The 20,035-nt window shown below is 47.5% G+C and overlaps 2 protein-coding genes across 2 annotated transcripts; both read left to right on the top strand.

The window, feature by feature from the left end:
* Positions 1-600: 600 nt before the first annotated feature.
* On the top strand, positions 601-5,792 carry JCHAIN (joining chain of multimeric IgA and IgM). The gene is made up of 4 exons (XM_066184740.1): positions 601-708; positions 3,414-3,549; positions 4,398-4,478; positions 4,679-5,792. The coding sequence occupies exons 1-4, from the start codon at positions 645-647 to the stop codon at positions 4,878-4,880; spliced, it is 483 nt and encodes a 160-aa protein (XP_066040837.1). The 5' UTR covers positions 601-644; the 3' UTR covers positions 4,881-5,792.
* Positions 5,793-7,849: 2,057 nt separating this feature from the next.
* SDAD1 (SDA1 domain containing 1) lies at positions 7,850-19,398 on the top strand. The gene is made up of 22 exons (XM_066184741.1): positions 7,850-8,024; positions 8,121-8,225; positions 8,352-8,450; positions 8,561-8,671; positions 9,152-9,223; positions 9,313-9,413; positions 9,696-9,753; positions 10,592-10,666; positions 11,048-11,149; positions 11,385-11,454; positions 11,841-11,944; positions 12,362-12,419; positions 12,960-13,018; positions 13,370-13,446; positions 13,741-13,838; positions 14,233-14,309; positions 14,659-14,791; positions 15,654-15,751; positions 16,221-16,417; positions 16,913-16,997; positions 17,374-17,535; positions 19,033-19,398. The coding sequence occupies exons 1-22, from the start codon at positions 7,935-7,937 to the stop codon at positions 19,081-19,083; spliced, it is 2,082 nt and encodes a 693-aa protein (XP_066040838.1). The 5' UTR covers positions 7,850-7,934; the 3' UTR covers positions 19,084-19,398.
* Positions 19,399-20,035: the final 637 nt, after the last annotated feature.

Below are 20,035 nucleotides of genomic sequence, written 5' to 3' on the forward strand. Positions count from 1 at the left end.
GCATGCCCAATATTCCAGGGTTTTCCTGGCACCTGACTCAGGACCTCTCATACCCCCAAATCCCATGGCATCCCTTTTCCACTCACAGGAGGATGAACTCATGGATGCAGTGGCTGCGCCTCTTTCCCCCCTGCCCTGCCACCTGTCCTGCTTTGACTGCAGGGGCAGCTCTGGGGGCAGGTCCAGCCCTTAATTCAGGTCTGCACACAGCTGGTCCAAACAGGATTTTGATTTTGAAGCCTGAAGTGTTTTGTGTTTTTTTTTTTTTTAATAGAACTCAAGGGATTTTTAAGTCTGATTTCTCAAAATTAGGAGTCAGAACTGTGGCCCTTGGACTTTCTCTACTGTCCCCCAGCCCTGATGGCAAGATGTCCCCTCAGGGCTGGGGTGGTTTTGCCTGTCCTTGCACTCAGCAGCTGTTGCCTGTTGGTGAAGAACAGAGAAAAGCACAATAAAAGTGCAACCCCCTGCTCCCTTCCCCTCCGAAAGCCAGAGGTCCTGGTGCATTAACACACCTGGTTTCAGTCCCCAGCCACATTTCCCAGTGTTGGCTGGGCTGTTTATTTTAGGAAACCAATTTGCACACGCCCTTATAGGCAGAGTCAGGCTCTCCCCTCACATTCTCCAAAAGAAGGGAAGGCAAGATGAGGAGCTCTTTGTCGCTGTGTGTTGCCTTGGCCGTCTCCTTGGGGATCATCCTGGTGGCAGGTAGGTGAGCAACGAAGAGATGGAAAACTGGGATTAAGACCTCAGTGGCAGGTTTTGTGTCATTTACCCGGAATTATTCTACCAGCCAGAGGTCAAACCTCAAAGCCTGCTCAAGCAGCCATGCTTCAGTGGTGCTTGGACACCTCAGGGTGTTTCTGCATCAGAGCAGTGTGGTTTTAATTGCTGCCTGGAGGGATACAGTGATGACTAGCTCCAAATCGAAGACTTGATAATTAGCCTCTTTTTAATCAGGTTTATGAAGCAATGAACTGCAAACGTGCATGCTTGGTTTCCTGCAGTGCTAGGGAGCTTACCTGCTAGATCTAAAGGCTTCCAAAATCTTCCTGGTAATCCTGCCATACAGCTACAGCCAACTTATTCCTATTAAACTGTAGCTTATCACATAACTCCACTGAATTCCTTAGAAACTCTTGATTTCAACTGAGCTCAGCCCGTCCTCCCAGCACACTCCTCGGCGTGGGTCTCAGGTCTCTAGACAGTCTGAATCCATCCTGCTGCACATGGGGGATCTGGTCTGCAGGATCAAATGGGTGCCCAGGGATAACCATCTCAAGGGCACGGACGGCTGCATCCCTGCATTTCCTGCAGCTTTTGGAAGGGAGGGCATCTTATTGCTGACCCCAGGCGATTCTGTTGGGCTTCACAGTGTATCAAAGGACAGTGCAATATTGGAAGATGAAAAATTTTGTCCAAAACACAGCCACATAAGTATCTGAGGAGGGAGGACCAGCTTAGTGCAGGAACTCAGGCACCAGGAAATCCAGCCCGGGGATGTTTAGAACAGCATTAGCAAATTTTGCATTTAAATACCTTCTCCCCCGGGGGACTTCATTGGGTGTCACATGGAGATACTGCAGACAAAATCACATTTTTTTAGCATTGTAATCTCCAATGAAGAACTGATGGAGCACCAGTAACTTTAACAGTGAAGCCAAGAGCATAGCAAGGAATTAAATCAGGGCAGTATTTTTAGAGCAGTCAGAAAAACCTGCATATGCATAAGATTGTGTTAATCTAATTTTAGAATTAAAGCCTGCTCTGAGAGGTTTTGGGACAACCCGAAAGCCAATAGGATCTGACTTGAACATTGGCTTTGGATGAAGGGTTTGGAAAGAACTGCACACAATGTTATGTGGGACGCAGCACAGACAGCAGAGGAAGAGCAGTGTGATGGACAAAAAGCCAGAGACTTCCCTTGAGCCAAAAGAGAGGCCAAGACAAGGAGCCAGGGACTAGAGAGGCTTTTCTGGGAGGCGTCTGCATCAGAGGGAAGAGCTCATGTGGAATGATGAGCTGGCAGAGAAGAAGCCTGGAGAACAAGCTAGGAAAGTGATTTCCTTCCCAAGCCAGGAAGTCCATAGAGAATCTTATCCAGCAGATATACTGCTGCCAAAGGCCACAGAAACTGCACTTGTAACCAGCAGGTCAACTCTAGGGTCACTGAGGCATCATTTTACACAGTATTGTAAATTCTTCTTCGCAGTTACAGTGCCTGTAACAATCTCAGAAACCCTGAATGGAAGCAGATGAGACTGGGATATTACAGGGGAAGGAAGGACCAAAGCTTTCATGTCCAAGTAACTCCAAATTCCTTTACAGGCATGATTAACCCAGCTTTTTTCAGCCTGTTTCTTTATTCTCTCTATGATTCAACCAAGGGACAAGCAGAGCAGGCAAGTCCCCAGAACTGAGATCCATCTGAGCCCAAAACAAACTGTCCCCATATGACAAAAATCACTGGGTCTGGTACTTCTAAGCAGGCTGAGGGTGCTGTAGCAAGAATGATGCTGCAAAGTGATAAACTTGATTTCAGCAGCATTTAGAAATAAAGAGGGATGTAAAAACAGTACAAAAAAGCAAGGCTGGCTTGTTATGGGTGAAGAGACCCGAGGGTCTGGGTTGGTGAAAACAAAGCAGCAAAGAATGAACTATTTCAAATCCATCTACTCGGAGTAAGGCAGCATTGGGCAACATCAGGAGCACCCCAAAAGCCTCTGAGTGACACCTGGCATGTTTTAGCCTGCTTTGACTGAGTTTCACATCGAGTAGCATGCTAGATGCAGCAGTTTGGAGAGGTAAATCAGGACTGGAGTTTTCCCTGCAAACCACAAGCATCATCAGGGCCACCTGCTTTTCCCTGCCACGTCAGGGGCTGCCTCCTTGCCGGGTCCTCCTGTGCTTTTTTGGCAGCTGTTCCCCCAGGAACCTGAAGGACAAGATACCACTCAAGGAAAACTGACGTATCTGCCACATTGGCAAGGTCAGAGACGTTTATTTAGAGATCAGATCCAAACTGGGGTTTGGACTGCTGGAGTGGTCTTGGTGCGTGACAGAGGAATTGCATAACCAACCCCTAGTAAAAGAGCACTTCAGTCACCAGGTGTGGCTGGGACGTTCTTCCCACTTTACCAGCAATCCCTGCATGTGTGTCCCTCACCAGCCACAGCGAATCGTGTCCTTCCCAGTCCCACCACGCCTCCGGACATCAGCACACTGAGCTGAGTAGGAAGACAGCTGAACTCACCTTTGCTAAGAGACTCACTTGTACCTGCTGCAACCTCAACTTTAATCAACCCGGGCGCCATAATGGTGCATTCCTGGCATTTTCATCCCTTGGCTATCTGCTAGAGCAGCTTTCAAGGATTTTGTTCTTGATTCTGGGATTGGTTATCCTGTGCTTGCAGGTTATCCAGTGAGCCCCGAGGATGAGGAGTACGTGCTGGTCAATAATAAGTGTCAGTGTGTCACAGTGACCTCCAAGTTTGTCCCCTCCAAAGAAAATCCTGATGAAGAAGTCCTGGAGAGAAACATCCGCATCATGTAAGTAGCAGCCAAGTATTTCACAGAGATGGTGAGCAGGAGATGCAGTGTTATACGAGTTTTCTCTGCATTGTTTCTTGTGTCCCAGCACTGATGAAGTGAACAGCTTTTGGCGTGGGCTGCTTTCTGTGGTATCCTGAGCATTTCACTTGGCTAAGTGCTTCCCTGCCTCATATGAACCTCTCTGGTGTTTGTCCCTTCGGATACAAAAAGCACCAGGTTTAGGCAGACCAGTAGTAACTTCACAAAATAGGCTGGGGCAGTTGATAACCTGTCAAAAGTTGACCTAACCTGAAACCAGATCGGGCTCATGACACTGGACTGACTTCCTGACCTGACAGAAAGCCTGGAAAAATAGTTAATGATAGTTAACTATCAGTTAATGCCTGAACTGTCTCCCAAGAGACAGAGCTCACTTCAAGAGCAGGACTTTGTCCTGTCCTCTCCACTCACACAAACCTAAAAGAAGTGTGTGTGTTTCTCTGGGAAACAAAGACCAGCTTCTGTCCCAGAGCTGCAGGAGCGCTGTAGAGCTCACAACAGGAGAACTATTAATTAAACTTCCCTGTCCATCAGCCTCAGGCACCTGCTAGCTCGGAGTTTAACAAAAATTAACACTCTCAGCCCTGTCCCCTTGCCAGTGGCACTTACATCAGTTGCTGCAGTCCTCAAGGGGAGGGTTGTTGCCTTTGAGGACCAAGATCTCCTTTTCCTGGGATTTGATTTGGAAAAGGGTCAGAATGAAAATAACCTGAAGAAGATGATGAGAGTGTAGAATTGCTCACAACAGAGCAGACTCTGTTTAAGAAGCAGTTTTTGTGAGAGTGACTCTCTTCCCACCTCTGCAGAGTCCCCCTGAAGGCTCGGGAGAACATCTCCGACCCCTTGTCCCCACTCAGGACCACTTTTGTCTACCGCCTGAGTGAACTGTAAGTAGTTTTATTTCCTAACTTCACTTCCCAACACCTGACCCACAGCAGCTTGAGGGCCAGATGTTCCCCTGGAGCACCTAGAAAGGTTACAGCACTCTCCTGGCTCTGCGTGCAGATGAGCAAGAAAGATTTGGGGTTCAGCAGGGGCATCTTTTCATCCAACTTCTCACACTTGTTCTGTTTTCCACCTCTTCCAGCTGCAAAAACTGTGAGCCCATAGAAATCGAGCTGGGTGGGGCGATCCACCAGGCCCAGCAGGGCAACTCGTGTGAGGAGCCGCAGACCTGCTACACCTACAACAGGAACCACTGCTACAGCTCCCCTGTGCCACTCCTGTACCACGGGGAGGTGAGGCAGGTGCCAGCAGCTCTGACACCAGCCTCCTGCTTCGCTGAGTAGCTCGGCCCTCGGCTGTGCCAGAGCCTTGGAGCACCCTCCTTTCTTATCCCAAATGTATGTAGAGCACCACAGGACCTGGATGACAGCACCCCAAATGCCAGCTCCTACAGCAACCCAACCTGTCTCTTCCCATCCCTGACCTCAGGCTCACGCCATCTCCCAGGAGCAGCTCCTGGCTGTCAGTCTCCCTTCTCACGTTCCCCGGCACGTATCTGCAATGCCATGTTGTGTCTCAGACCCTACAGAGCAGATCCCCGGCAGGTATAAGGCAGTCATTCCCCTGAAGTCAAGGGAACAACACTGACTGACAGCTCAAGGGAAGCAGCCTCCTGCATGTCTCCCCCCAGCAAGGCTGCCACAGGCATCAGCAGGAGTGTCTGTGCCCTTCCCTCCCTGAACAACCCAAAGTGACCTCCCCACAACCTTCATACAAGGCAGTTGATGACATTAGCAGCATTTATGCCCTTAGCAGAGATTTGTAAAACCATACTTGAGAGAAAAGATGAGGGACCCTTCTAGCACTCGGACATCTGCAAGCTTCCAGTTCTCCCAGATTCAGAGAAGATCAAAAGATGCCGCTACCCTGAAGTGTTTTGCAAAGTTGCCAAGCCCTCAGCTGTGCCGGGAACACTCAACTCTTCTGGGAGATGTTGGGCATTTCGCTTTCTCCACTGCTTTACTGCTGCCTTCTTCCACCCCTGCTCCTGGTTCAAGTGGTAAAAAAAAAAAAAAAAAATCAAGTTGGCTCAAATTTCTTTACTTGTTCCTCATCTTGCATTTAAAAAATTCTATGAACGCAACATAAATTGCAGGACCCTAGTTCAGGGTTCAGAATTGGAGTAATGCAATAGCAAAAATTCCCACAATTGTAGTTTTGTTAATGAAACATTCAATAAACTTTTTTCTGCATCAGTCTGTGTGTTCTATTCCAATTCAATAAGAAAGCATAAAAGGAAGCCAAGCCTATAATCATATTCTTTTCTCTTTCACAATTAATCAAACTCTCCCTAAATAACTGCTTATATTTACAGGCAAAGTCTCCCAAACCCCCAGAATAGAAACATTTCCATGCACTTGCAGAGCCTCTGACAGATTGAGGCTGAACTGGTTTGTCATTTTAGGATCAGCTCTGCATCGCTGAGCTGCTTTGATTCCCAGTCAGTGCAGGATCAGCGTCTCAAAATCTAAACATCACCTAAATCAACCCTTGAAACTGCAACCCACAGATCAGAAGAAGTTTCCATCACCCCTGAAAAAAGTACTTTTGGACAGGTGCTCTGGGGGATGTTCCTTCATGTGCAAGGTGTCCGTCCTAAAGAAAAATAAAAGTCTTGTGGGGCCAAATTTTGAAGAGCAAAGGTATAAAAAGGGATTGACACCAATTATTCTGATGCTATACCAGAACTAGGAAAAACAAACTTGTAAAAATAATGATTTGCAACAACTCCCCCCCTCGGAGGAAGAACCATTTGCGTTGCAGGCAAAGGAATGCCACAGCAAGCAAAGCGGAGGCTGAAAAGCCTCTGGTTCCACACAAACACCTCACATCAGCACCATCAGCTGGGCTGTTCTTCTCCCCCTGGAGCTGCAAGTGACTGTGCATTTCTCAAGCCATTACGGGAACATCCCCCGGTTCCCTTGAACAAAACAACACAGTTCCTATGTCTCAAATCTGCAAATAACTTATGAGTCATGACCCAGAAATAATTATTTCTGTTGGACTTAGAGACTTTGGGGTTTTTTTGGTGGTTTTTTTTTTTTTTTTTGGTTTTTTTTTTTTTTTTTTAAGGAAAAGAGCATTGATCATGTTCTCAATTACAAAATTACAAGTATTAAGACCAGGAAGACAAATTCCCTACAGCCATTAAGAGCCAGGAATTGACACGGAGTTTAAACGAAATGCTGGCAGTCAAATACATTAGTGTTCAAGTAAAACCTCTGAGATATTGTAAAAACTTCAACTCTACAGCTAAGAAGCTGGGGCTGATTGCAGCAGTAGCGAAAGAGAGCCAAGAGCTGCCCATCTCCAAATTCCCAGCCTGCCATCATGTGCAATTCTACCCCATCCACAAACTCTGCAGCCCCAACTACTCCTCAACTGACGGAAAAAATATAGAAATACAGTGCAGGGAAACACCTCAGTGCCCTAACAGCAACTCAAGTAACAGCTTGCCCTTTTTTCCAGTTTCTAATAGAGCCCAATTTACCTTAAGAACAAAACCCAGTTTTAGGCCTGAAGGAAGTATAAGCTACGCACATGAAGAGGCCAGCTTACTATTCTCTGGATCAAAGCTGAACTTAAAAAAAAGACAAAACTAGAATTAATCCTTTTTCCTCACGGAGAATTCCCTTCTAATCCCCACCACTTCTCTAGCGATTATTTGAGGCGTGAAGCACCTTTCCTCCGAGCAGCTGGGAGGGGAGGGCAGTGAGCGCTGAGGGGCCGTGCCCGGGGAGGCCGCGGCGGGGCCGGCTCCGCTCCGTGCGCAGGCCCGGGGCCCTCACAGCCCCTCTCCAGAGGGATGGAGCGGCTCCGCTCCGTGCGCAGGCCCGGGGCCCTCACAGCCCCTCTCCTGAGGGATGGAGCGGCTCCGCTCCGTGCGCAGGCCCGGGGCCCTCACAGCCCCTCTCCTGAGGGATGGAGCGGCTCCGCTCCGTGCGCAGGCCCGGGGCCCTCACAGCCCCTCTCCTGAGGGATGGAGCGGCTCCGCTCCGTGCGCAGGCCCGGGGCCCTCACAGCCCCTCTCCTGAGGGATGGAGCGGCTCCGCTCCGTGCGCAGGCCCGGGGCCCTCACAGCCCCTCTCCAGAGGGATGGAGCGGCTCCGCTCCGTGCCCCGCTCTGTGTGCAGGCCCGGGGCCCTCACAGCCGCTGTCCTGAGGGAAGCCATGAGCCGCTCCTCCCTGCTGCCGGCTCCCGCCGCCAGGCGGCGCCGTGACGGAGCGCGCCTCCCGCACAGGTTTGTCCCTCGGCGGCGGCCGTCGGGGGCGGGCCAAGATGGTGGGGGCCCGCTGAGCGGCGGCGTGGTTCGCTCCCGGTGCCGGTGCCCGCAGCCATGTCGGGCCGCCAGGGCAACAAGCTGCCCAGCAACCTGCCCCAGCTGCAGAACCTCATCAAGCGCGACCCCAGATCCTACACCGAAGAGGTGCGGACCGCGGGAGTGGTTGGGGCGGGCTGCGGGACGGGCACGGGGGTAGGGGCGGGTGTTGCTCAGCTGCCGCTGTTCCCTGTGTGTGCGCAGTTTCTGCAGCAGTACCACCACTACCAGTCCCACGTGGAGATCTTCACCTTCCAGCCGGACAAGCCCAGCAAGGAGCTGGCCGAGCTGCTGATGTTCCTGGCGCAGGTGAGCCCGCGGCCCCAGCCCCGCAGCCTGTGCTCGGTTCCGGCCTCAGTGACTATTACTGATACACAGTGTACTGGCTGCGTACCCCTTGTGCTCTAGAGCGTTCGTTTGCCCTGTCCCCCGCAGGTTGCCCACTGCTACCCCGAGCACATGGCCAGCTTCCCGGAGCAGCTGAAGGAGCTGCTCTCCTACCACCACACGGTCCTGGACCCCGAGCTGCGCATGGTGAGACCCCGGCTCGGCTCTCCCTGCCCTCTGTGTGAGCTGGGAGCTCACGGTTTGCTTGTCGATAAAGAGAAGCCGGAGAGGAATGGGGAATTTGGGTTCTCTTACAGACCTTCTGCAAGGCTCTGATCCTGTTGAGAAACAAGAATCTGATCAACCCCACGAGTTTGCTGGAGCTCTTCTTTCAGCTGCTGCGGTGTCACGATAAACTGCTGCGAAAGGTAAGGCAGACTGACAAAAATCTGCATCCCCAGTGGGTTTTGATCAACTTGCCAGAGGTAATGCCAGAATAAGCAGCTGTTCTCTGCTTGGTTGGGAAGATAGAGTTCCAACAGCCAGGGCTCCAGCTCTGTGTTGGACTAATAACTGAGTTCTGCAGCTGTAAACACCTTGCTGATGCAGGTTGTAGGCTTGTCCTATTTGGGACTGAGCAGTTTGGTTGTGTCTGCGGGTGAAAAACCTGCTGTCAGAGCAGGCCTGAATGAGGCAGGGGCAGGGTTTGAAGCAGTATTTGATGCTGTTCATTGTCCTGCTTTGCTGTACTGTGAACTGAGTATGGTTCTCCAACACATGGGTCTTCACAGGACGCTTTCCTGTGTTTTTTTCTGCTGTAACTCAGTGATGAGCAGCTGGGTCCCCTGTCAGTGCCTGGGCACAGGGTTTCCTCTGTGTGTGTTACTGTGTCACCTCTCCACTTGCAGACCTTGTACACTCACATTGTCACCGACATCAAGAACGTCAATGCTAAGCACAAGAACAACAAGGTGAACACGGTAGGTGCTTCAGCTTCCACGTGTGCTTTGAGCTGACCTCCTGCTGTTGTGGAAGACCTCTAAAAACGTGGTTTCAACTTCTTTCTTAGGCACTGCAGAACTTCATGTACACGATGCTGAGGGACAGCAATCCCACCGCTGCCAAGATATCTCTGGATGTGATGATAGAGCTTTACAGAAGGAATATTTGGTGGGTCTGTCTGGCAGGCTTGTGTGGATTTGCCATTTATTGTGCGGCACACGGATGTCATTTGTGGCATGTAGTCCAAAACATAATGCAAAAGATAGTGATTTAAATAGATTTCCTAACTGTAGTCCAGTCAGAGTTGTAACCTGTGCCAAGGAATTTAGCTGAGAAGAAATAATGTCTTGTGCCAAATTAGTTATTTATATATTTGCTGAGAACTAATTTTCTGAGAATAATGTGAAATTGCCAGACTTGAAATAAAGGATGTGGTTTGGTTTTTTCCAGGAACGATGCCAAAACAGTCAATGTCATCACAACTGCCTGCTTTTCCAAAGTGACCAAGGTGAGAACAGAAATCACTGATACACTGGATGTTACCTTGGCTACATTTTTCATGGATGTAACTTGATATGTTACAGCAAACAAACTTCGCTGGTTTGTCTGTTGCTTGTTTAATTCTCAAAAGAACGCTCATGGAAGGAAGTGGAGCCTGGCACCTTATCTAGGAATAAGTGTAGACTGGTGTGGGGAGTGTGGATGTCCTTTTCACTGCTCTTCAGAACAGACTGTCAGGATATCACCTCCTTAATATCAGCACTGTGAGCCTTTGATTCATTGAGGAGAGCAGCTGTCCTGCCTGGGGCCTGACTGAACATTGGGCCTTCTGCACTGGCTCTGGAGGCTTTAAAAACTTGTACTATGGCTTGAGACAAGTTTGTACTCTCTGAAGGTCCCAAAAGTGCTTCCACCCAATAAAAGTCAGCCAACCAAAACTAAAAAGCTATCCAGCAAAACGATCTGAATTAATGCCAGTTGAGAGTTCTGAGCATCATCTTGGCTCTCACCTGTGTAGGGCCTCCTGACAATGTTGCCATGGAGCAACTAGATGGAAATGATTTTGCAGGATGACAAAAAGACGATTGGCAGCTTTGAATTTGCTCCAGGACTTGTGGCAACTCAGGTGCTTTTTGGTTCTGATTGCCTCTGAGTGATGATGGGCAGCTAAAATTGGCTTGGTCTGTAAAACACTTGTGGCTTTCAGGCTGTGACTTGGTTTGTTTTCTGATCAGATCCACGCCTATAAAAAAACCTGGCTAAGTCTTTGCACAGCTTAAGGTGTGGGTGTAGGTTGGCTGCAAATTCTGTCAGCTTGTCCCACATGAACTCCCTTTACTTTCCAGGTATTAGTTGCTAGTTTGAAGTTCTTCCTTGGCAAAGATGAGGATGAGAAACAGGACAGCGAGTCAGAGTCTGAGGTGGGTGTTGTGACCAAATATTCCCTTCTCTGCTTTTCAGACCTGTTACTGGTTCTGTCCTCTTGGTGACTCTGGCTCTGCCAGTCTGTCTGCCTCTGTGCTACACACAGTCCTGTCCAGCTGTCTCCAGATGTTTCCGTGATTCACGAACAATTTCAGTGTCTGACAGCTGGCCCCAAGTGGTGGCAGGATGTCTTTGCTGTCTGTTAAAAGAGAAATGCTGAGAGCTCTTTTCTTTTCAGATAGGTGGTACCTGTGTGTCCTGACACGTAGGAAGGGGGGGTAGTTTTCAGAGCACGTGGTATTGAAAAGTGTTGGTGTTTGTTTGTGTGACTGCCATTTGGAGCCTGGGTTAGCTGAGTGTTGTGTTCCCTCCCCAAGGACGACGGCCCCACGGCCAGGGATCTGATGATGCGCTACGCCACCAACAAGAAAACCACCAAGCGCAAGAGGAAACTGGAGAAAGCCATGAAGGTCCTCAAGGTGAGGAGAGGCCTGTCTGACTTCCCATCATCTTGGCTTCATCCTTCTGGTAAAGAAGCCCCGTTGTCGCCCTGCTTGTTTAGCTGCAGACGGCAGATAACGCTGTGTGGTTGAAAACGGAGATAGTTTTTAAAGTCTTCTTGGAGAGGCAGCAATCTTCTGGACAGCAACCTTGAAACTGAAGCATTTTACTCGTAGAAAGAGAGAAATGTCTTTTACTCTTGTTTCCGTGCAGAAGCAGAAAAAGAAGAGCAAGCCAGAGGTGTTCAACTTCTCTGCCATTCACTTGATTCATGATCCCCAAGGTGAGCGTGCAGTGAATTCCCCTAGTGCAATTTGCATTAATCTAACAGCACTTGGTCTTCAGCTGCTCCAGCGAACCTCTGGGGATGTCATTTTCTCAGATCAAAACGTATCTAAAAGTTTAGTCTTCAATGCTGACCCAGCACTTGTGTTGGGGGACGTCTGCTGGTTCCCTCTGCTGCACCTGTGCACAGCAGGCCTTCTAGGTGTGTGAGGAGTAAAGTAACCCATTGGAATAAGTGCTTTGGTCACCTTGAATTTCTTCTGTGAAAGGGCACTGGGGCGTCAAAATAAGAGCAAGTCAAACTGCCTCTTTTGACCACAGTCCCATTTGAGTTCTGTGCTGTGCTGTTTCGGTCTACTGCAAATCCACCTTTGCTTCTTCCAGACTTTGCTGAGAAACTGCTGAAGCAGCTGGAGAACTGCAAGGAGCGATTTGAAGTGAAGATGATGCTCATGGACCTAATATCCAGGCTCGTTGGAATACATGAGGTATGTACCTGGATAATTTTACGGTGGCCTGTTGGTAGCCAGCCTGGTTTGGGTGTGGGCATGTTCTGGCCCTGTGCCTCTGGAAAATAAAGTTTAATTTTTTTTGTATGTCCAGTAATAAAACATTTGCACTGGCTTAAATAAAGAGTAATCCAGTCCAAATTGGCCAGAGTCAGAGCGTATAAGGATTTCAGTGGCAAGGACTAGGTGCCGGGAGACTGCAGCTGTATTTATCTTGGTACAGTTCAATTCTGTGTCCCATAAACATCAAACTCAACATAGGGGACAACATTTTGCTGCAAAATCTGAGGCATTTGGTGAGCGCACTAGAATGAGATGGTTTTACCACATATCATCTTATGAAGGTGATCTCAAGTTGAAAGATCAGAAAATAATAAGTTCCAATTTGCCTTGCAGCTTTTTCTTTTTAATTTCTACCCCTTTGTTCAGAGGTTCCTCCAGCCCCATCAGAGGGGTAAGTAGCTGCTCTGCGTACTGCTGATCCCTCATGTGCAGGCGTTTGATGGGAGTGGCAGTGAAAGTGGGCAGGTAGCAGTGGTTTGGTGGGAAGAGCGAGTAGTCCAGTGTGGACAAAGGAAGAACAAGTCCCTGACTGCCAGAAGTGCCAAGTGCTTTGGACTTCTCTAGAGGCTCTGTTCACTCAGGGCTCCTTACCTGAGGATTTGAGAAGCTCCAGCAGAGGAATAAAAGGAATCTGAGTGCCTAATCCTGATTAACTAAGCCAAGCATGACTGCCTTGTGCTGCTTCCTTTTACTGGTGTTTGACTCCAGTTCTGGAGCATTTCCTTTTGCTTTAGCTGGCTATTGCAGCTGTGTGGAGGCCAGAGGAGTTCCTAATGCTTGGTGGGAGGGGAGAAACAGTTGTCCCAAAGAAGTTGAGGCTGAATGGTTTCGGGACTGACTGAGCAGCTTGTTGAGTTTTAAGGGATGTGTTTATTGGCTGTAGCAAGCTGCAGCAGTACATTTTGGCATCTTCTTCCTGCTTTTCTTCCAGAAGTGACAAAGATTCTTCTGTTTGCTGCACAGGCTTCACATCAGCTGGTACCGCCTGAGGTCAGTGTTGCACCTGTGGTGGATGTTAAATGAGCAGCAGGCCAGCATGGAAATGCAACTTAGTGTGTGGGTGTGGGGAGAGGGAAGGGGAATTGGTCGGATTGTTTGGAAAAGCTTATGGTGATTGCAGCAATTTTTGCAAGTTCTGTGGCGTGGTTTCATAAGGTGGGGCAGGGGGGTGGCGGGGAAGATGTTTTGTTTTATTTTCTGCAAGGAAATTCTAATTTAGAAAATATTTGTGGGCTGTACTGGCGTGTCTTCTTGTGTCTTTCTATGAAAAAGGATCTGTCTCTTAATAACATCTAAGTGTTTTAAGTTTTTATTAAATATGCTGGCTTTTCTTGTTTTCAGATTATCCAGTCAGTGTTGATGACCATTGCCAACAACTTTGTCACAGACAAGAATTCTGGGGAGGTCATGACTGTGGGGTGGGTACAGAACTGTATGAGTCATGTCAAACTCCAAATGTGGTAAAATATATTTATTTTTTTAAACCCCTTGAAACTTATTCCTGTTACTTGTGCTATTCTTTCAAGAAGCTGCTTGAGTTAAAAGTATGTTAGCTTCAACTTTCTGTGTTTTTGCTGGGAGTATTTTATGATGGTGTTCTGCCCCTACACCAAATGCTGTATATGGTTCTTCAAGTTTCAGGTAATTCAGTCTGTAAGCGGCACTTTCTCCTAACTGGTGTTGAGAAAATAATTAATTTTCCATATTTTTAGAATCAACGCAATAAAAGAAATCACTGCGAGGTGTCCCTTAGCCATGACTGAAGATCTGCTCCGAGACCTTGTTCAGTACAAGACGCATAAAAATAAAAGTAAATATTACATGGATATGACTTTACACTCCTTTTTTCCTCTATTATGTGGCCTTCAGTTACAGCCTTCATGGCAGTGCTGTCCTAATTGGTTTTGAGGGGCTGAGACCTTTTTCATTGTTTGGGTTACGTCTGTCTATTTGGAGCGTGTAGCCACGGGGGACAAAACAGTCAAGTTTAATTATGGCAGGGGAGCTAATTGACAAAAATAAAGCAAGGAAGAGGGATTGTTAAGAAGAGTTGGCCCTGAGGATGTGCTGTCTTCTATACCAGAGAAATCAGAGGGAGCCAGAACCTCAGAGAAGATGTGAGGCTGTAAATGCTGGTGACCTGTGTGGGCTTTTGGTTTGCTCAGAGTTCTGCTCTTTTCCTGACTCTCTCATTTTCTGGGCAGATGTGATGATGTCTGCAAGAACTCTGATACACCTGTTCCGCTCCCTGAATCCAGAGATGCTGCAGAAGAAGTTCAGGGTAAGTGTTCCACGTGTTTTGCACTCGCTAAAAACTGATGTGCTCCAAAGTGATGAGAATTGGTCTCAGTATCCTCTTGAGAAGGTGGAGACAAGTCTGTGTTCTTCCTCTGCCTGCTGCCTTTGTTCAGGCCTTTGTTCCTTAGTTCAGGTCCGTGTAACTCATGGTTAAATCATGCTCCTGAAGTTCAGCCATTTTCTGAGACACGTTCAACTTGAGTAATTAAGCTCTGCCACGTGAAATAAGGGAAGGTCTTTGGACCCACACCCTCCTGTTCCTCCAGGTGTTTTCATGGATTGGTGGGTATTACGATAGCTGCCTGCTTAATGTGTGTTTTGTTAATGTACAGGGTAAGCCTACCGAGGCCTCCGTGGAAGCCAGGATTCATGAATATGGAGAACTTGATGCCAAAGACTACATTCCAGGAGCAGAAGTACTGGAGGTTGAGGATCAAAAGGAAAAAGGAGGAACGCAAGAGGAAGGTTGGCCTTTTTTCTTTAAGAGTTCTAGTTTGGGTATCACGGTCGCTAAGATTTTATGTGGACATGGAACCTGGTGTTTGTGCATTTCATTTCCTGCTGTGCCTTGTCTCACACGTGTCTGTCCTTGAGCAGGTGCAGTTTGTCAGTGGGGTTTGGTACTGTGTTGCTTTTCGTGATTCACACTGAGATGGGGAAGCAGAGGGACAGACAGTGCAGCTGTGAACTTTGTGTTCAGCTTCTCCTAAATAAAACCTTTTGAATATTACAGAACACCTAAATAGTAGTTGGGTATGATACTTGGCTTGTTTAATTCAGTTCCTGTGTAAGTGCTTTGTGCACCCTGAGACCCCTGCCTGAGTCAGGGAAAAGGGATAGAGGAATCTTCAAAAGCACGGCAGAGTCTGGCAAAATCTGAGTGCCTTGAAGGCCCTGATGGGACAGGCTGAGTAGTGAGCACTAACACTGGGCTTGGTTGCTGGAGCTGCCAACTTCAGCACGTCAGCCAGCACGACAGTGGAGAGCAGTGCTTAGACTGTCTTAACTAACACAACTGTAAACCACAGTACGTCCTGGTTTAGGTGGCTGGGAGAGGGGAACACTGTTACTGAGGGGTGTAATCAGTGTCTGTGAACTCCTGTGGTGCTTCAGGCTGTCCCAAATGCACCTTGTTTTCAGGATTTTGCCCTGGAAATGAGAATTGAGCTTTGCAGAGCATAGCATGGATCGTGTCCCGGGGCAAAATGCAATTGGAAGATGGGTGAAATAAATGAAAGGCAGCAAGAGTAGGTGGCCCAAGCATCAATTATTGCCAGTCTGGGTAGATGAATTTGTGTTAACAGCTCTGTACTTGTTCTGTGAGCAGATGGCTGGGAAAGTGCTAGTCTGAGTGAGGAGGAGGACAATGACGATGGAGAATGGATTGATGTGCATCACTCCTCAGACGAGGAGCAGCAACAAGTAGTGAGTTCCAAGTCTCTTCTATGCCAAATACAAATGAGTCTTGTTAATCACAGACCAGATCCTCTTGCTCTTCACCTTCATGTAGCTGCTCTTAAACACCTACCCAGGCCTTCAGGGCAAGGTGTCCTGAAGCAGTGAGGCTGAAGTGCTGTTCAGCAGTGCTGCTGAAGTACACGTGGTGTTAGGGTGGGAGGGGAGGAGGAGGAGTTATCATTCAGGGCTCAATGCTTTCAGAGCTGTGACAATCAGGCGAGAGCTGATTTTGTACTCCCAAAATCTGGTGTGCGTGTACTCCATTCGGACACTGGATGTTGGGTATGAGACAAGGAAAAATCCTGACATCGAACTGTAGCGTTTCCCAACAATATTACCATTGCATGATATGTATTAGGGAGGCATTGATCAAGGATTTCGGCACAGGAATGGTTTGCAAAGCTCTGATTCTTCGGTACCTTTTTCTTTTCCAAAGGCAGAAAAAGTGAAGAGCATGCCCATAGAGGAGCGAAAAGCCAAAGCTGCAGCAGTCAGTACAAGCAGGCTGCTAACTCAGGAAGACTTCAAGAAAATACGTCTTGCCCAGCTTTCCAAAGAGCTTAATTCTGCACCTGGCAAAGCTGCAAAGCGGAAATATATTGAAATAGATGATGAAGAGGAGGAGAAGGGCAGGTAGGATATGGGCTGCTGAGTGCTTTTTCTTGCCTGTCCTCTACTGATGCAGCTCTTCACTGCAGCAGGGCACAGAGCTCTGCTGTTGATCAGTATTCCCTGGTGACAGCCAGAGCCTAGAATGGATCCTGGGCTGGGGGTTTGCTTATACCTGGGGAAAAAAACACATGAGGAGCTTGTGGAAGGTCTGAGACTGTTTGACTTGTTCAGGCCAAGAGGCATGAGAGGGGGTGTTTTGTAGCAGTGGCTGCCTGGTTTTAGCACCAGTGTTTCTTAAACTTGGTGAAAAAGTAGGACTTGAAAAATAAGTGGGTGACTTTTGTAATGGATATCCCACACGTGAGGAACAGCCTGAAGGGAACAAGAAGCGTTTGTGTCTAAATTCATGGTGAGACTGTGGCCTAAGATGGGGGAGAGACAAAGGATGAAGAGGGCCTCTTGTTTTCCTTGCCAGATGAAGTTTTGTGTGGTGACATTTATTTGATTTGTGTGTAGGGGGGAGCTGCTTTCACTCCGAGATATTGAACATCTGCATAAGAAGCCCAAGTCGGACAAGGAGACGAGATTGGCAACTGCAAAGGTGAGGAGCTGGCATGTTCTGTATCCTGTCCTTCTGGATTTGGGTTTGTCTTGTGCAGGAGGAAATGCTGAGGCTGCATACCTAAGATGGGTGCTCAGCTGCCATGTGGGTTTTCACCGATGATTTATTTGGATCTTGGCTGTAACAAACGAACAATCTCCTGCTGGTCACATGTGACCGTGAAAATGCAAAGAGACCAAATTTTCACTGTGACTTAATAAATGCAGCCAGTATGGGAGAAGGCATGGATGAGCACAGCCATCCTGAGCCCAGATTTGTTGTTACTGCCACAGAACCTGTTACCATCAGGCGGGTGATGCTGATGGTAGGCGAAGGAAAATGACTCCCTGTTGCTCTACCACACTGTCTCTTCTAGGCTGGAAAAACAGACAGGAAAGAATTTGTGAGAAAGAAAACCAGAATTAACCCATTTGCCAGCTCTTCCAACAAAGAAAAGCAGAAGAACAAGAACTTCATGATGATGAGGTATAGCCACAGTGTCCGGACCAAGAACAAGCGTTCCTTTAGGGACAAACAGGTAACGTTTCACGTTTCATGTTGGAGATGGATGGGGCAGTGTGAGCAGCAGTTTGTGATCCAGGTGTGGTGCTGCCTGCCCTCTGGCCTGAGGTGTAGCTGCTGTAACTCAGACAAAGCCTGTGGCTTGGCATGCCCGAGTCCTGCCCCAGAGGAAGAGCTGCTTTGCAGGATGTGGTTCGCTCTCCATAGTCTCTGACCTTTCTCTTTTTACTCTTCAATCACAGACTCTTCTGTCTTGGCCTAGAGGTCATCTAATAGCTTGTCACAAATGTTCCTGAGGAATTGATGCAAATGCTATTTATTAGCTACTTGTAGCTGCTGTTTAGAAAAAAAATATGCTTCACTAAAACAGTAGTTTCACACTAATGCTGCTCTCCATGGTGAAGCCCCTGCCAGTCTAGGGTTTTATAAAGTGTTATTAACTCAACTCATCCAAATGTGTTCAAGAAACTTGTAGAATAATCCAGTGGTCCACTTGTTTTTTCTTCCCAGATTGTGTTTTGTGCAAGTGTTTACATGCTGCTCGAACTTTGAGCTGTTTTCAGGATCATACATGTTATCCAAAGAAATTTGTCTGCAATTTCTTGCCTTAGGAAGGGAAAGACAGGGACTATTAGTAGACTCAGTAAGGAATATCTGAAGTTTTTCTGTTGAGCAGGAGGGTGTGGACTAGTATCCTCTGTACACGTTTGTTTGGCATCATTGTGCCTCACCTCAGTTAAGGCTGACCACATTGAAATCAGCTCTTAAAACACACAAAATAGGCTGCAAAGGGACAATCCAGGCTCTTTAAGGAAGCTGCTGTTTACAGTTATACTTGGCTCAGTTAATCAGGAAAAAGTCTTGAAACATTTTGTCCTTATTGATGTTTTAAATTCAAATGTAATGGCTAAACAGCATTTATTCCTACTTTTTCCCCATGAAAGTTAGGCTACAGCACCAGTGTGTTAACCATTAAGTGTTTTGAGTGAACTGGAGGATCATAGCTGTATGGGGCTGCATTCTGCTGCACTTTTTGGTGGTAAAATAAAATAACCTGCTTGCTATCGTCCAGAGCTAGCTTCTTTACTAACTTAAAGCATACCTGAAGCACAATAATATTCCTTTAGGGTGATAATGGCACTCTTAAAAATTCCTCCTTCCCCTTTGAAAAGTAGTCTTGTAATACTCTTTCACAAAACAATTTTACTTACCTCTCAGCTGAACTGTAACTTTCTTGATCTCTCCCGTTTGAAATGAGTCAGTAGAATGGTTTGTTCTAATCTTCATTGTCTAGGATTTGGTAATGCCCAGCTCTTCAGTTGTGCTGTGGAGTCCAGGTGAATAACCCCAGTGTTTCTGTCACTTAAATTGCATTGCTGCTCCCAATTTCAGCTGGTGAGCTCTTAGTGTCTTTATCAGAGGTTGAAGAAGTTGAAGAGTTCTGATGTGGTAGTGGTGTTTTCTGGGTCATTATGCTCCTCACTGGAATATTCCACTCTTGTTTTACGATTAGCTGGCCCTTAGAGATGCACTTCTGAAAAAGAGAAAGCAGCTGCTAAAATAAATGCTGGAGAGAGCTTCATCACCCCTGAAGAAGTTGCCCTGGAGATGCTTATTTCCACTCACCATCACCCTGAGGGAAAGGAGGACTGCGGTGCCTTATGGATTTAGCTCTGATCTGTTTGGGAAATGCAAATGGACCTCTTGCAAGCTGATGGATACTGCATGAATAGGAGAGAGGCCTTAATCCTTGGAGGATTTGAATTGGTTTTTAAAGCATTCTAGGGTAAAAGGCAATTATATGTTTATTTCGTGTAATTTACTTACAGCGGGTTTTTTACGTGTAAGTAAAAATTAAAATACACAACTGTGGTAAAAATTCTACTTGGGACAGTTAATGACTAAGCAACAGAAAGGAAAAAGAATGTTCTGGTCAGTCTGTAAAGCATGTGGGTATAGTGTCTTTGCCTGTCTTAGGGGAGTGACTGTACAGACGCAGTGAGCTGTTGTCTAAGCAGCTGGCTTTGACCGGTTTAATAGTACCAACTTCATCTGTGATGCAGGTAAAATTAATTCAAGAGTTGTGGGGAAGAACAATTCATTATGGCTTACTAAGGAAAGAAAAATAAAGTTAGTGTATTGGGAGATAGGTGTGGGAAAGATTAAAGGTAAGGAGGCTTTCAGAAAGCTGTGGAAGGATTTGAGTTGGGGGGGACGGTAGTGGGACCCGAAAAGCCGGAGAGAGGGTCGGGGGTGGTTGAGGGGAACGCGGAATACCGAGCGTTGACCCTGTGTGTGCAGCCGGCGCGGCCATCCGGGTTTTTTTGTTTTGTTTTGGTTGGTTTTTTTTACGGCTTTCTGTGTTTTATTCAAATAGCACGTTCCTGCTGAGGGAGGGCACGGATTAGTCCTCGGCAGTGAGCTGTCGGGTGGAGGAGCACGTGTAGCTGGGAGCCGGAGGTGGGAGGAGGAGAAGCAAAGTACAATCTGTAAAGTCGTACTGCTGGGGGCGTTTT

This window comes from Chamaea fasciata, unplaced genomic scaffold (genome assembly GCF_029207755.1).
Source record: "Chamaea fasciata isolate MVZ Bird 193981 ecotype frontalis unplaced genomic scaffold, bChaFas1.0.hap1 SCAF_6, whole genome shotgun sequence".
Lineage (NCBI taxonomy): Eukaryota > Metazoa > Chordata > Aves > Passeriformes > Sylviidae > Chamaea > Chamaea fasciata.

Coding starts and splice junctions, on each gene's coding strand:
- JCHAIN (XM_066184740.1), top strand. CDS start 645: ATGAGGAGCTCTTTGTCGCTGTGTGTTGCCTTGGCCGTCTCCTTGGGG. Junction 3,550..4,397: donor GAGAGAAACATCCGCATCAT/GTAAGTAGCAGC, acceptor CCACCTCTGCAG/AGTCCCCCTGAAGGCTCGGG. Junction 4,479..4,678: donor GTCTACCGCCTGAGTGAACT/GTAAGTAGTTTT, acceptor CACCTCTTCCAG/CTGCAAAAACTGTGAGCCCA.
- SDAD1 (XM_066184741.1), top strand. CDS start 7,935: ATGTCGGGCCGCCAGGGCAACAAGCTGCCCAGCAACCTGCCCCAGCTG. Junction 10,667..11,047: donor ACAGCGAGTCAGAGTCTGAG/GTGGGTGTTGTG, acceptor TCCCTCCCCAAG/GACGACGGCCCCACGGCCAG. Junction 13,019..13,369: donor ATCAGCTGGTACCGCCTGAG/GTCAGTGTTGCA, acceptor TCTTGTTTTCAG/ATTATCCAGTCAGTGTTGAT.